Here is a 14,582-nt window from a genome sequence, read left to right on the forward strand (position 1 = left end):
CTTAATAGGCATTATTTTTCTCCTGAGAAGTATGGAAGGTTTTTGTCATCAAGTTGTTGCTTTTAAATTTAAATGACCATATTTTTATTTATTTGAAAAATGTCCTTTGTCTATGCAATGCTGGTAAAGGTTTTCTGCTCCAAAGAAAATTCTGTCTCAATCCTGTTTTCCATGACATAATTCAAAACTATCGATTATAAAATCTTTGTCTGTATTGTTCAGGTAATCTCACTCTTGTAAACCGGTTGCTGCTGGATGCCTGTCTCACGGCAGACCTCGTCAAAGTCTGGAAGGATCAGAATGTGTAAGATTACAGCAAAACACACACATGGAACCATGTAAAACAATCATCTTCGTCTGTGTGAAATGTCTTGAGTTTTCAATTACAAAGATCTCTGCAGGCCAGAGAGACGCCTTCATAAAGCTGCTGAACACAAAGCTCCATTTAAAGTCCTGACATGAATAAGACTGCTGTCTTATTGTCAAAAGCAAACTGTTAAGAGTCTAGCAATTACAACCAGGATTAAAGAACCCGAACATGTGGGAGTCCAAAAACAATACACAATGCATTTGACACATTTCAAAACTGTTTCCAATTAAACAAATGGTGTTTCAATAAAATGTTTACATTGAAGAATGACCCAAATATCACATTAGGCCTATGTTATTTATTTATTTATCTATATTTTTATTTGGAGGATGAATGTGTTAATGGTTACTCTGAATCTTGAAGTGATTGAATTTCAAGTACACTGTTAGAATACCTAAACAAAACACTCACAGGTGTCAATGTTGCTTGGTTTATATTTGTGGTCTTTGGGAACATTCTAAACTACATGCTAAACATACTGAGGTGTTTTTTTTTTTTGTTTTTTTTATTAGAGATGGAGTTTTGGCCCGGTTTGTGGCTACAGATGGAGGCATTACACGTGTGTATCCTAAAAGGTAAATTCCATTCACAGTTGTGTGAAATATGTGCACTTCTCCATCCCCATGTGTGCATGCATGTTTGAGAGATGCTAAATTCTTTACAATCTTTCCTCTGTCGGCAAGCCCCGCAGGGGTCTGTGGTTGAGACCAAAAGAAGGAGAGAGAGAGAGGATGTTTCTGGTACAGAGTGACTCTTTTGACATTTCTTATGGGAGCCATGTGCAGCTCTTGCTCTCTTTCTCCTGTCTTTATTAGCATAAATCTATAACAGTGAGTGCTTGAGTTCATAAACTTGCCCTGGTGGTGTAAAACAGCAGGATGTTGTTAAAGAAGCTATAATGGTGCACTTATTCACAATTCATATTTACTCACCTCGGTTCTAAAAACAAAACACTCTTTTGTAGCTTCTCGGCACCAGCTATTATTTGCTTGCATTTTCTAGCATAGGTCAGCTTGTACATGCTGCCAATCATCATCGGCATACTGAATCAAATGATACATAGGTTTCCTATGTCAGCTGTTTTGAGCATGGACCATTTCAAATTTTGTTGTTATGAATCTAATAGAGCTGTTTGCAGGAAAGTTATGATTTTTTTTCCCCACAGATAGAGCACAGTCTCTTCATTAACAACAGCAAATTTGGAGTCTCTAATTCAAGCTCTAATTCAAGCTCTTATACCTAATTCCACCAACAGACCAATTTACATTCATGTCTCTGCTAGAACCGTAAGGTCTAAAAGCAAAATTCTTTTTTTCTGATTCCTTGGTTTATACCGAGTTGAACGCATACCAAAAATTTTATTTCAATTTTGAATTTTAAGAAAAATCTACTTTTTCAAACTCGTCCTAGATGGTATATCCAATTTTCAATGGAATTGGCTCATATCATCTTCAGAGGATTCTGGCAAAAGTTATCAAAAGCTTTATGATTTACCAAGCCGTTTTCGAAAAGTGTGTTAACAAATTTGACAAAGTTTGTGCAAAAATAGACTTGAGGCTATATCTCTGCAACACTTTCGTGGATTCTGACCAAACTTGGTATGGGTTATAACAAGCATGACCTGAGGGCACAGCACCACCTACTAGTCAAATGATATATACTGTGTGTATATATATATATATATATATATATATATATATATATATATATATATATATATAAAGCTTATAACTTCTGAACTGTTTGGCCAAAAATCATAAGTCTGTTAGATTCTAAATGCCTTTTTCTAATGAAAACCATACATTTGCTGTTTGATTCCTGTAGGATTTTTGTTTAATTCATTCTTGAGTTTGATCATAAAATTATTTATATTGCCTTTTAATTTAAGTCTTTCTCTCAATCTTTTTTCAGTGCTGGGGAAGAATGGGGTGAAAACTCTGAGACCTATGACTCAAGTTTTTACAAAAGGAGTTTGGACAATGACGTATACATCTTCACCGCCCCATACATCAACAGTAAGAAACACACACTACACAACCCCTCTATAACATTTGGATGGACGTGTGCTCACTTTGGCACACTGCTTTACAAAGACAGCTGTTGATCTACTTGAAATGCGTACCTACAGATCTACTGCCAAGGTCGCATAAGCTTATATTACTGGGGGATTACCATTCATTGAGACTACCTCTTATTCATGCAAGTGTGGTCTGCAGGACTAATACACAGACGGACTAGAGGCACCCATGTGCCAAAATGCAACCCCAGGGGAACGCCTGGTCCTTGTGTTTACCATTTAAGCTAATGGTGAAAGCAGACTGAAACCCTTATACCGTAGATCTCGCAAACATTTTGATTTGAGATGTAACATGTCTACCTTGGCAGGTGTTTCCAGAAGAATTGCATTTGGATACTTAAACCATGCATGTTTGGATTAGTTGAAACGGAGCAAAGAGGACCAATCTGAAATTAAATGCATTTTATTGTTCTGCATTTGTGTTGTCTTTTCCTTTGAAACAGAGAGCAGAGAGTCTGGTTTTGAGTCTGGTATCCTTGTCAGTAAAGCAGTGGACTTGGACATTAATGGAGCAAAACTCAAACCTGCTGGTGAGCTCTTAAAAAGTTCAGCTACATTACTGTTCAAAAGTTTGGGGTCAGTATGATTTTATTTTATTTTTTAATTAATACTTTCATTCATCAAGGATTCATTAAATGGGCCTGACGTGACAGTAAAGGCATTCTGTAATGTTGCAAAATATTACTATCTCAAATAAAGATACTTTTGAACTTCTCTTCATCAAAAAAAAAAAAAAAAAAAAGTCATCTTTTTAAACACTTATAGGTTTCTTGAGCCCCAAATCAGCTATTTAGAATGATTTCTGAAAGATCTTGTGACACTGGAGACTGAAAGCTAATATGAATAAATTAAATGTTATGACATATTCAAATATATCATATTTGGTCTTTATTTGGTCATCCTCTACATGAATTATTTTCAGAGCTTTGTGCTCATCAGGGTCTCAGTTTGTCTCATCTAAATATTTTATCTTTATATATATTTTTGTCCTAACGCGAGTACGATTTCAACACATTGAAATCATTGAAATCATTCAACACACTGACAGTGTGTGTTTTATGTTATCATACAGTGGTGGGAGTCAAACTCAACGTAACGGCCTGGATGAACAGCTTCATAAACGCTACCACCAAGAAAAATGTAAGGAGAAATGACTCTTCCATTTCCTTATCGGCACACATGTGGAAGCTGTTTAGTCACAAACACAGCCTCTCTAGATAGGCAGATATTGCCATCTGAGAGCGGAGATGAATTGACTCGCTCTAATAAACGTTGTAGAAGGCTTGTTTCATGAATTCTCACTTCTCTCCTCACATAATTTCCTCTCCGCAGTGCAAGGATGAGATCTGCGGGTGCCTCAGAAATGATAAGGTAGGGTGCTGACTGCTTCATGCTGCTCTGACCTCTGCAGCCACTTATCTAAAGCTGCTTTCACTCTCGGTTTCTGATGAATGGCTGCTTTTACTCCTCAGCAAGTGGACTGCGTGATTCTGGATGATGGCGGCTTTCTGCTCATGTCCAATCAAGATGAATATATCACACAGGTAGAATATATTTACAAGGTTAATGCCAGGTCCAGCGGTACTGTGTGCTGACAGTCACACAAAGAAGCGGTTTTCATCTTTTCACTCTTGATGTTTCAGATAGGTCAGTTCTTTGGTGAAGTGGACCCTGTTCTGATGATTACTCTGGTCAACACCTCACTGTTCTCCTTTAATAAAACCTACGATTACCAATCTGTCTGCGACCCGGAGAGAGAGACTAAAGCTGCTGCTGGACCCCGCTCTGTATACGTGGTAAAGTTGAATTGGTCCTACTAAAAAAAAGGGTTTCAGATCAATAGGAGAACCTTCAACAAGAACATTTTATTCTCAGCTTCAGAAAACCAGCAATGCACTGCAGGGTCTGTGGTGGATTTCTGAAATTAGGAAACTATGTCCAAATTTTGAATTGAGTGTCTAAATACATATATATTTGTTTTTTTTGTTTTTTGACAGCCCACGATCACGGATATGCTGACTGTAGGCTGGTGGGCCTCCACTGCGGTCTGGTAAGAAGAAATGGACACCACTCGCTGAGAAATAAACGGGTTAAGGATTGCACGATGAGGTGGATGTTCTCATTTGTTTCTTCCTTTTAGGTCAGTTCTGCAGCAGCTACTTCTCAGTCTGACTCTCCCAAATATAGTGGGAACAGGTATGTTTCAGAAACAAAGCCCAGAAATTCATGGAACTTTGGGTTTTTTAAATCAAGAAACATTTATTTATTTATTAATTAATCAAGAAATGTTAAACTTTTTAATTCTACTTTAAATGTAAACCCTTTCAAGCCAAATATATATATATATTTTTTTTTTTTTTCTAGTGTTGTAATGTATTTGTGTTTGTGTGTGTGTGTGTGTGTGTGTGTGTGTGTATTATATATATATATATATATATGTATTAATACTACATTAAATAGTAGTATTAATATATAATTTATAATAAAATTATATATACATACTGTATATACACAGTGTGTGTGTGTGTGTGTGTATATATATGTGTGTATATATATATATATATATATATATATATATATATATGCAGTATTTGTTATATAAATATACAGTATAAATACATTTATAATATATTTATATAATATTAAATTTATAATAATATTACACATCTATATATTATACATTTTTGTCATAAGGAGCCTATAAACAAACTTGTGTCAAAGTGAACTTTATATTTTAAATGAAGCAAAATGTAAATTGATTTCATGCATACTGTTAAGCTGTGATTTACGTGTGTGTTTTGACATCCAGTGTGTTGTTTGTGTGTTTGTGTGCTTGCAGTGTACTCGGAGGATGACCTCTCGGATGCGTTCTCCAAAGAGAGCTGTATCACCGAACAGACTCAGTATTTCTTTGAGAACGAGAACAAATCTTTCTCTGGAGCTATGGACTGTGGAAACTGCTCCAGGTGAGGACTGTTTTTATGTTTGTATGCGCATAAATCCATCCGCATTCCCTCAGTCCGTGTGTGTGGGAGTGCGTGTGAGCATGTGCAGATGATGTCAGCGCTGTCTTTCTGTCTCTTCCTGGATAATTGCTCATCCTGGTAAGACATCTCTCCAAGGATCGAGCAGCTCAGTTTTCCTTCTTTTTCTTTCCATCCCCTCTGCCCGCTCCCTCGTTCCCCCAATCCGTCCGACGTCCAGCCGGCCATAAATCCCGCCGGCCGTGCTGTTTAATGTAACACCGCTAAAGCGAAACGTGTTGGGGTGGGTGGGGGCGCTCGGCCCGACAGAAACTCTATGCCTCTTTTACGAGCCCCACGTGTGACTCTGCGTTTGATAGTTTTTCTTCCATGTTAACTACTTTAGACATGTAAAGTTTAACAAGATCCATAAAGAGAAATCCATTTGTGAGATCTCAGGAGCTCGAGACCTGAGCTTCAGCATATGTAATTCAATCTTGCTCTTTGAGACATCAACACCAGCTCAGGCTAAAGGAACGCATGTACCGATGAGAGGACTGCAGGACTTGCCAGTGAAAGGATGTCTTAAACAGAACATAAAGGAGACTACAGCAAATTAGACTTCATATTTATTTTAATTTTTGCATTGGTTATCTAAGGTCTGCTTGTCTTCTTTCAGCACTATGGATAATACAATGGGTTATACAATGCCTCTGTTTTAAAACCTACTGAGCTGCCTTGCTGTCTACTGCCTACATACATTAAGTCTGAATCATTACTTAGATTTTGGCTTCAGTACAGTACCATGCTCTGGTCCCATGGTATTGATATTGATTTAAGACCTTAGGCAAAAAATACAAATCCTCAGCCGACTGATAAACTGTAAGAAGTGTCAATAGATTCAATAATTTGATGTCAATAATATTAAATATTTTTGAAAATATTATTACAATTAAAAATAACTTTACATTTAAATATATTTAAAATAACCACAGTATTTGTCCTTTAAAATAACTACAATATTTTAATATATTTAAATGTGAAAAGCATTTATTTGAAATAGAACCATTTGTGACATTAATGTTTTACTGTCACTGTTAAAGTTAGTGCATCCTTGTTGAATAAAAGTATTTTATTTATTTCCACAAACAGAATGTATTAAATTGATAAGATTCACACACAAAAAAGTCTAATTTTGATGTTTTTATTAATAAAATAACCCAAATTAGTGCAGCCTTGTTGAATAAAAGTATTAAAAAAGGAATGCATGGTTTTATTTTTTCCTCAAAAAGGATGGATTAAATTGATAAAATTTGCAGATAAATAAATGAGTTATTTTAAAGCCTTCATTAATAAAATAACCCAAATTAGTGCATCCTTGTTAAATAAAAGTATATATATATATATATATATATATATATATATATATATATATATATATATATATATATATATATATATATATATACGATTGATAGTGTTTATTCTAGATTTGGTTAATAGATAAGTTACAGAATGAAACAAGTATGATGTCAAATTCTGTAAATGTGTTAAACATAAAAAATCCACCAACAACTCATTACAACCTTTCATTTGCAGTCACAAAGCTGCTATTTCTGGGTCACAAAAGAGCTTGCACTGCTATAATTCTTTTGTGAGCTCGAAAGAAGATATTTTGAACAAGGTCTTTTCGGTCCATACAATAATAGTCAGTGAGGTCCAGTCTTGTAATACACATTTGGAGTGACATGAGTTTGAATAAATGATGACGTAATGTTCATTTTTATGTGAACTAACCTTTTAAAATGAAGTCTAAGTATGCAGCTCAGTAGGTTTTGGAACATCACTACAGTTTCTCACAGGATGTTTTTCATGGCGACCACATAAACCCACCTGAAGCACTCTTCTGTGCTCTTATAACCTCTCCTGCTCTCATGAATAAAGCATTCCTCAGAGGGCAGACAGATGTGAGCCACTGAACTTTAGGAGCTTCTTTGTGATCATCAAGCCCTCCGTGTGTGTGCATATGTGTTTGTGTGAGTGTGACCCTGATGGCCGCTAAGATCTGAGGTTCGTTATGCACCGCCGAGCATGCTGGGTAGCGGTAAACAGCCTGTGCATACCAAGAGAGCAGGTGATGTGTAACAAAGAACTTTACGCACACATCACCATACATACGTTTACATGCACACCGGCTGCTGCAAAAACCCATGTCACTCTGTTTTAAAGAGAGGGAGGAGAGCTGTAAAAGAGAACAAGAGAACGCTATAAAGAAAACTCACGGCTGAAACTCGTTCGGCGATGACAGTACATAACAAACTGCCAACTGACGCAGATTTCCAATATAATATACTCATCTCCTGTTACACTTACTAAAGACTTCCACACATGTTGGGATGGTTCTGGATATGTAAGATGTGTGTAATTGATTCCTGACAAAGAGCTTATGCTGACTTACACACAATGTTTTGAGTCGGCACCCGTTTATTCTTGCTTATGTTTACTGCTTCTTCCGTAAAAAATGTCATACATGGGTGGTCTCGCTGTGAAGCTCATGTCTGCTTACTTTAGAGTTGCATAAACCATGATACCTGTCTTATGATATAAGCTGTTCCTGTAAGAACTGTGTTGGTCTTAATGACTTTGCTGTTTTCCTGTCTTTTTTTTTTTTTTTTTTTTCAAGAATGTACCGGGCGGAGAAGCTTCCAAACACGAATTTGGTATTTTTGATCTCTGACGCAAAGAGTTCCTGCCTCTCCTGCGATCCCAAACCGCTGAGACAAGCCGAACAGCCCTGTATCCTTTAAACGATTCACTTGTTTCTTACAGTGTCATCTTGTAGTGTTCAAACAGTAGAACATGGCGCTAGAAACAACAGAGTCATGGGTTTAATTCTTAAAGGGATAGTTCACCCAAAAATCTAAATTACCTCATGATTTACTCACTCTCAATCCATCTTGGGTGTATATGACTTTATTCGTTCAGACGAAAACAATCAGAGTTATATATATATATATATATATATATATATATATATATATATATATATATATATATATATATATATATATATATATAAAAAGTCCTGACTCTTCCAAGCTTTATAATGGCAATGTCACACTACAAGAGGAGTCAAGGACCCAGGATCGAGAAAATGAGGAATTCATGAGATGAGAGTCTTTAATAATTCAAATGGGATTCATAGAGCACATGGAAGACATCCAAGAACTGACAAACAAAGTGAAAGGACTATTTATTTATGTCTGAGTATCCAATAAATTGGTTATTTTTTTAATGAATTAGTCCTTAAGAATCCAAGTTTTTCCCTCTCTTCTCTATTTTATTTTTTTTGTGTTATTTATTTTTTCTTAGATATTGTCCTTATCGATTTCTTTCAGCTACTGGTCCTGATCCATGTGTGCTGGCCCAGAACCCTCGGTACAGGAAAGGGCCAGACGTCTGCTTTGACAACAACGCGGATGTAAGTAATAACCGAAATGAGCAATGCTCAGAATGCATCTCCATCATTCAATGCTTGTTTTTCTTCTGGTTTTTCTTTTTTAAACTAACATTAATCTCCTTTCTGTTTGCACGTTGAATGCTCATTGGTTGCTCATCATGCCTGTCACTGCTAGGATGAGTCTTTGTGTCCAATCAGTGGCTCTTCTTCTTTGACCTATTACCTGTCCTTCATTTTGCTGCTGTTTCTGCTTTGTGTTTGATGGTCAGTTTCATCTAATTGTTTTGCTGCCATTTATATTTCAAACTATTCCCTTAACTTGTTTACAACTCCAACTAAGAATGAATTGTAGCCTGCTGGACTTACAGTAATATCTAGTTATAGTATCATAAAAGGGGGTAGACATAGGTTAAAATTGCCTATATTGTTTACTCAGTGCCTCAGTATGGATCTAGAGGCAGGACGTCACTTCTTTCCTCCTGCTGTGAAAGTAGGAAGTGCATTTTCAGCTAGTTCCCTGAGAGATTTTCAGTGTAATAAACATAGGAAACTCCAGATGTGTTTTCGTCCTTTTGACAGCAACATTAATGATACGCCCCTCTGCCTCTAAAACCAGGGGCATCCCAGGACTTTCATTGGCAAGCCCTCCGACACACATACTCTAGCACGCAAGTCGTGTTTCAGAAGACCAGAACATAGACCATCAGTCATTATTGGTCATGCATTATTTCTACAGCAAGAGTTTATGCATGCGTGCTATTGGTTTGATTAATTCCTTCTCAGTTCAGCCAAAACATGTTTCGATATTCATTTTTCATTTCACATATAAGTATATCAGACTGTCTATTGATTGAGTTGCATCCTTTATGGATCTTCTTTCTGCTGGGAAAACCAACTTAATCCAGTTAAAGATGTTTTTATTATTATTATTATTTATATAATAATAACTCTGGTCCAACCTGGTCATGAGTATGTTATGTTAGTATTATTGTATATCGTTGTAGTATTTATAAATTACCTTTTATTTTTATATTTCAGCTTTCATTTTATTTTTGTAATTTTAGTGATTTTGTTTTGTGCTTTTTTCTTGAGTCTTCTTCGTCATCTTATTATTGTTATTTATTTTTATATTTGATTTTATTATTTTAAGATTTATATTTAGCTTTAATTTATTTTTGTATCAGTCTTAGTTGTAGAATTTTAGTTCTTCGGCTTAAATTAATAGGGTAAGTTGCCTAAGCAAGGTAAAAAAATAAAAATAAAAATAAAAAATTATTAGAATTGTTGAGCGTTTTTTTAATTATTATTATTCATGTTTTATTTGACTTCAGCCTTATTTCAATTTTCGTTTTAGTTAACAATACAACACTGGTTAAAGCAGACAGACCACCTTGAACCATAAACAAACCAGATGTGGTGTTTAAAAAATTAGTTGGATTCCTGCTTTGTCTAAACTGAAATGACCTAACTATATTATAAACTTGTGTCTATGTGAGGTAGAAGTTACTAACGTCTCTGTATTGACCGCAGGAGGACGCGACCGACTGTGGTGGTGGCTGCAGTTTGAGTCCGTCTCTCTGGCCGATGGTGGGTCTTCAGCTTCTTCTACTCTGGCTGCTTACTGGAACCAGAACCTATTTGTCCTGACCAGAGCAAATCTCCAGACTAGAAACAACTAATGACTGAGTTGCTTATTATACAGACCACAACATAACCACACATCGACTATACGACCTACGATTGTTTGTTAGTCAGCCCATAACAATACAACTTATGCAGTTACAAACTCTACTGTAAAACTGACCCGAGGACTCAACTCACTGCCAAATACTGCCCTCTCAGACCAACCTGAAACAGCAACACAGCCAGACACGAGAGACGTATATACTGTATGCTTACTTTTTGACTTTGGAACACAGAACCACATTATGATCACAGAATGGTTCATGTAAAATGTTTAGTGCCATAAACAGGCTAATATAATCAGAGATGGCTCATAGCACCAGCCTGGATATGAAGCAGGGTATAATGGGACAGGAAAGACTGTTCAGCTCTGGTTTCTGAATTTCTCATTATGAATTCAGCTCGAAATCAGCTTTGCACCAGTAGTAGGTCAGTGATGTTATTATTATTATTTTTATTTTTTTCTTGTATGTGCAGTATGGGAAATTTCATGAAGAAATGTCATTATGTATTAGATTTCAGAAATTTACATTTTAAAATATTATTTTGCATTTCACATTACAAAAAACATTTTGGGAGAAAACAAAGTCACAAAATCTTAGATTTAGTATAAATGTTCTTCATACAGATTTATTATTATTATTATTATTATTATTATTATTATTATTATTATTATTATTAATTTAAAAAAAAAATTCAGGTGACATGATCTGGACATTTCTTTGCAGTTTTTGTGCGATTCACCCTGTATGAATTTTGATTTATGCAAATGTTATCATTATTTTTGCTAGGTATTTTGGGCTTAGTGTTCTTTTGTTGCTGATTATGAACCTAGATCATCTGAGGTAACTGTAAGCATCTGATATAAACGTTAGAAAAAAGTGCCATGTTGAATGTCATGATTTGCTAAGGAAAATTTCATATGCGATCAAACTATATATGATTGCATCATCTGAAGTGAAATGCAGACGACTCCAAAGTCTGAACAGGCTCCAATTAGTATAGCAAAGGCTTTTTTTGTTGTGTCAGAAGTCACACGCTTGCGTCTAAGTGTCCAGAGCATGCTGAATATGCTTTGTACTCTCCCCATCCTGTCCACAGGGCCCCTGCTATCAGACGATTGCGTGTTTTACTGTATGTCGTCCAGATACTTCATCTGTCAGATTTTGTTCCAGCACTACAGACATGATATCACAAGCGTGTCAGCTATTACATCCACATGTTGAACCGCTATGTGAAAACATAGCACATGACAGGTTATAAAAATGCTCAACCCTGGAGAATTGTGCATTTATGATGGATGAATGTTTGTATGTTTGTTTTATTTATTTATTTGATAGAAGGTCCGTGCATGAGATTAGATGGTATCAATCAAAGCTATTGCCAATGGGGGAACATTTCCGTGTTCCTTTGAATGTTCTGGAAGAAGAACAAAAACCAATGGCAATGCCTAGAGCTCTGAAAAATGAAATATTTATCCATTACAAGTCAAAAGCCAAGTATCCAGAAATAAAATAACATGCTTCTCTTTCCATTTCAGATAAGTTTTAACATTCGATGGCTTAAAAGCTTTGTCTATTCTAAAATATAAACTTGCAATCAGTGTTGAGTTCTACGGCTTTTTGTTCATACAAAAAAAAAAAAAGTAAATTATGATTGCTTAATTACACACTATGGAGCTTTATAGATTTTTTTTAAAGCTTTTTTGATGAAGAGGCTGTTAAAGTGACGTAATTACAGTGATAAAATTAAATGCAACTGAATTTAAAGGCGGAAGGTTTAAAGTCATAGTTATTGCCAAATGACAATGAAATGTAAAGAAACGCTCAAGGTAGATTTATAATAAGTGTGTGTTTAGTTTACTGGATATCCATGAATATCGCTCGCACCTGTGTGTCCACGTCAGACTTTTTCCTTCGGAATCAGATGCATTTTTCTTTCTGTCTTCACTGATGTAGCATTGAGTTACAGACCTAAATATGCAGGGCATTTATGAATCATTACAGACGTTTTTGGACTCCTCAGAGACTTTCGGGGTCTGGATTTCTCATCTCAGGCCTGGGGTGGAGGACATAGGATGTAACATTTAAATACCTCACTAAACGACAACGTGAGATGCGATTTGATTCAAGAGAGCTGAACTAACTCCCCTCTTTACAAACTATACCAGGTTTAAAATGCCAGCGAAATGTATAGAAACCCCGCAGAGGCCACTTCACCGTTCGAATGCAAATTGATCCCATGCCTTGTCCGACAAAGAACGTCCGCAAAACATGAAACAGGTTAATGAAATGATTATGCTAAAACTAAAAACTTGAAATCTGGCAGTGCCTACACGGTTAGTCAAGAATAGTGAATTACCTATAAGTAGCATTCAGCTGGGGATTTTATTGGCCCGTTTCTAAACAAAGTGTTTTCATATGTTCTGAATCATAATGGTGTACAAGAGATTTATATTTTTGCTTTTAATATCACACACACACTATATATATATATATATATATATATATATATATATATATATATATATATATATATATATATATATATATATATATATATATATATATATATAATGCCATGTTTTAAAAAAATTATGATTTAAAAAAAGTAGAATAAACCCATAGGATAAAAACCAAACTGAAAATTTCTCATAGGAATATTTCACCCAAACATGAAAATTTGCATTTTTCAGACTATTCGAGATGTAGAGGAGTTTGGATCCAGTGGATCCTCTGCAGTGAATGGGTGCCGTCCGAATGAGAGTCCAAACAGCTGATAAAAGCATCACAATTATCCACAACCACTCCAGTCCATTAATTAATGTCTTGTGAAGTGAAAAGCTGTGTGTTTGTAAGAAATAAATCCATCTTTAAGGCATTTTAACTTCAAACAATCGACTAACTGTTAGTCAACTAATGGGGGGCAGCCCTATTTGTTTTAAATTGTTTTGTATTGTTTTCACTTGTAAACAGCGTTTAATCTGTGCATATTTCTCTCCTTATTCAGACAAACAGTTTCACTGGAGCAGGCAATGTTATGAATTGAGGAATAGATGGATTTTTTTTTTTATTACAAATGCAGTTTTTTTGCTTCAGAAGTCATAACTTGTGTGTTATTGTGATGTTTTGAACTCTTATTCTGATGGCACCCATTTACTGCAGAGGGTCTATTGGTGGTTCAGATGAAGAGACAAATTCACTAACTTTTAAGTAACTTTTCATCACATTTGTATTTATGGATGAACTATTCCTTTAAAAGAACCATTTTTATTGGTGTGAATAATATTTTAATCATCTAAAGAACCTTTTTTCCAGTATAAAGAACCTTTTTTTTTTTTTTTTTTTTTTTTTTTTTTGTAGTGGAAAGTTTCCATGGATGTTAATGTAGCTTCATCAAACAATAGATGCCAATAAAGAACCTTTATTTTTAAAAGTGTATGTAGTGAAAACAGGACACTCCAAAATCTCCATCATATATCCAAAAAGTTCAAATCAATAAAATCTGTTTTGTAAAAAGCATTCCACTTTACATGAGAGGGGACAGACATCTTTAAATGTGTTCAGGTTTGCACGGTGCTCCTGCGATGCTCTTTCACTTTTCAACCTTGCCATTAAAGCTTAGACATGTACAGACGTGCCCCACTCATGTAATGAGGAATTGGATGCGTGTATTTATTGTTATGTTTTCTGAATGCTGCTCTCAGCTGCTGTGCTGTCTCATAGGGCTGCCGTGTGTCTGTATTTACTGGTGTTGGTGCTTGGTGTGCCGGAAAGTTTTCTTGAGGTTATGCTTATTTTTCTAAATGTCTATCGAAGTCACTTTTTGATTTGTGTGTGTTCATTGGTGGGGAGGGGGAAGAGGTGTGGTTTGTGCCCCAAAGCCCCATCCACCTCACTTGATTAGGTATATATATATATATATATATATATATATATATATATATATATATATATATATATATATATATATATATATATATATATATATATATATATATATATATATATATATATATATATTTGTGGA

General features: G+C 35.3%; 1 protein-coding gene across 2 annotated transcripts in view; it reads left to right on the top strand.

Moving 5' to 3' along the window:
• The window catches only part of LOC127934749 (voltage-dependent calcium channel subunit alpha-2/delta-1-like), a 92,517-nt gene extending 79,494 nt beyond the window's left edge, over nucleotides 1-13,023 (top strand). For both annotated transcript variants that reach the window (XM_052532321.1, XM_052532320.1), the window contains exons 25-38: nucleotides 223-304; nucleotides 883-945; nucleotides 2,282-2,385; nucleotides 2,891-2,977; nucleotides 3,520-3,587; nucleotides 3,780-3,818; nucleotides 3,920-3,991; nucleotides 4,091-4,243; nucleotides 4,445-4,497; nucleotides 4,588-4,643; nucleotides 5,287-5,413; nucleotides 8,094-8,206; nucleotides 8,809-8,891; nucleotides 10,401-13,023. In XM_052532321.1, coding sequence (XP_052388281.1) covers nucleotides 223-304; nucleotides 883-945; nucleotides 2,282-2,385; nucleotides 2,891-2,977; nucleotides 3,520-3,587; nucleotides 3,780-3,818; nucleotides 3,920-3,991; nucleotides 4,091-4,243; nucleotides 4,445-4,497; nucleotides 4,588-4,643; nucleotides 5,287-5,413; nucleotides 8,094-8,206; nucleotides 8,809-8,891; nucleotides 10,401-10,517 — 1,217 coding nt within the window. In that variant the 3' untranslated portion in view covers nucleotides 10,518-13,023. The remainder of the gene's footprint in view (nucleotides 1-222; nucleotides 305-882; nucleotides 946-2,281; nucleotides 2,386-2,890; nucleotides 2,978-3,519; nucleotides 3,588-3,779; nucleotides 3,819-3,919; nucleotides 3,992-4,090; nucleotides 4,244-4,444; nucleotides 4,498-4,587; nucleotides 4,644-5,286; nucleotides 5,414-8,093; nucleotides 8,207-8,808; nucleotides 8,892-10,400) is intronic.
• Nucleotides 13,024-14,582: the final 1,559 nt, after the last annotated feature.

This window comes from Carassius gibelio, chromosome A18 (genome assembly GCF_023724105.1).
Source record: "Carassius gibelio isolate Cgi1373 ecotype wild population from Czech Republic chromosome A18, carGib1.2-hapl.c, whole genome shotgun sequence".
Taxonomy (NCBI): domain Eukaryota; kingdom Metazoa; phylum Chordata; class Actinopteri; order Cypriniformes; family Cyprinidae; genus Carassius; species Carassius gibelio.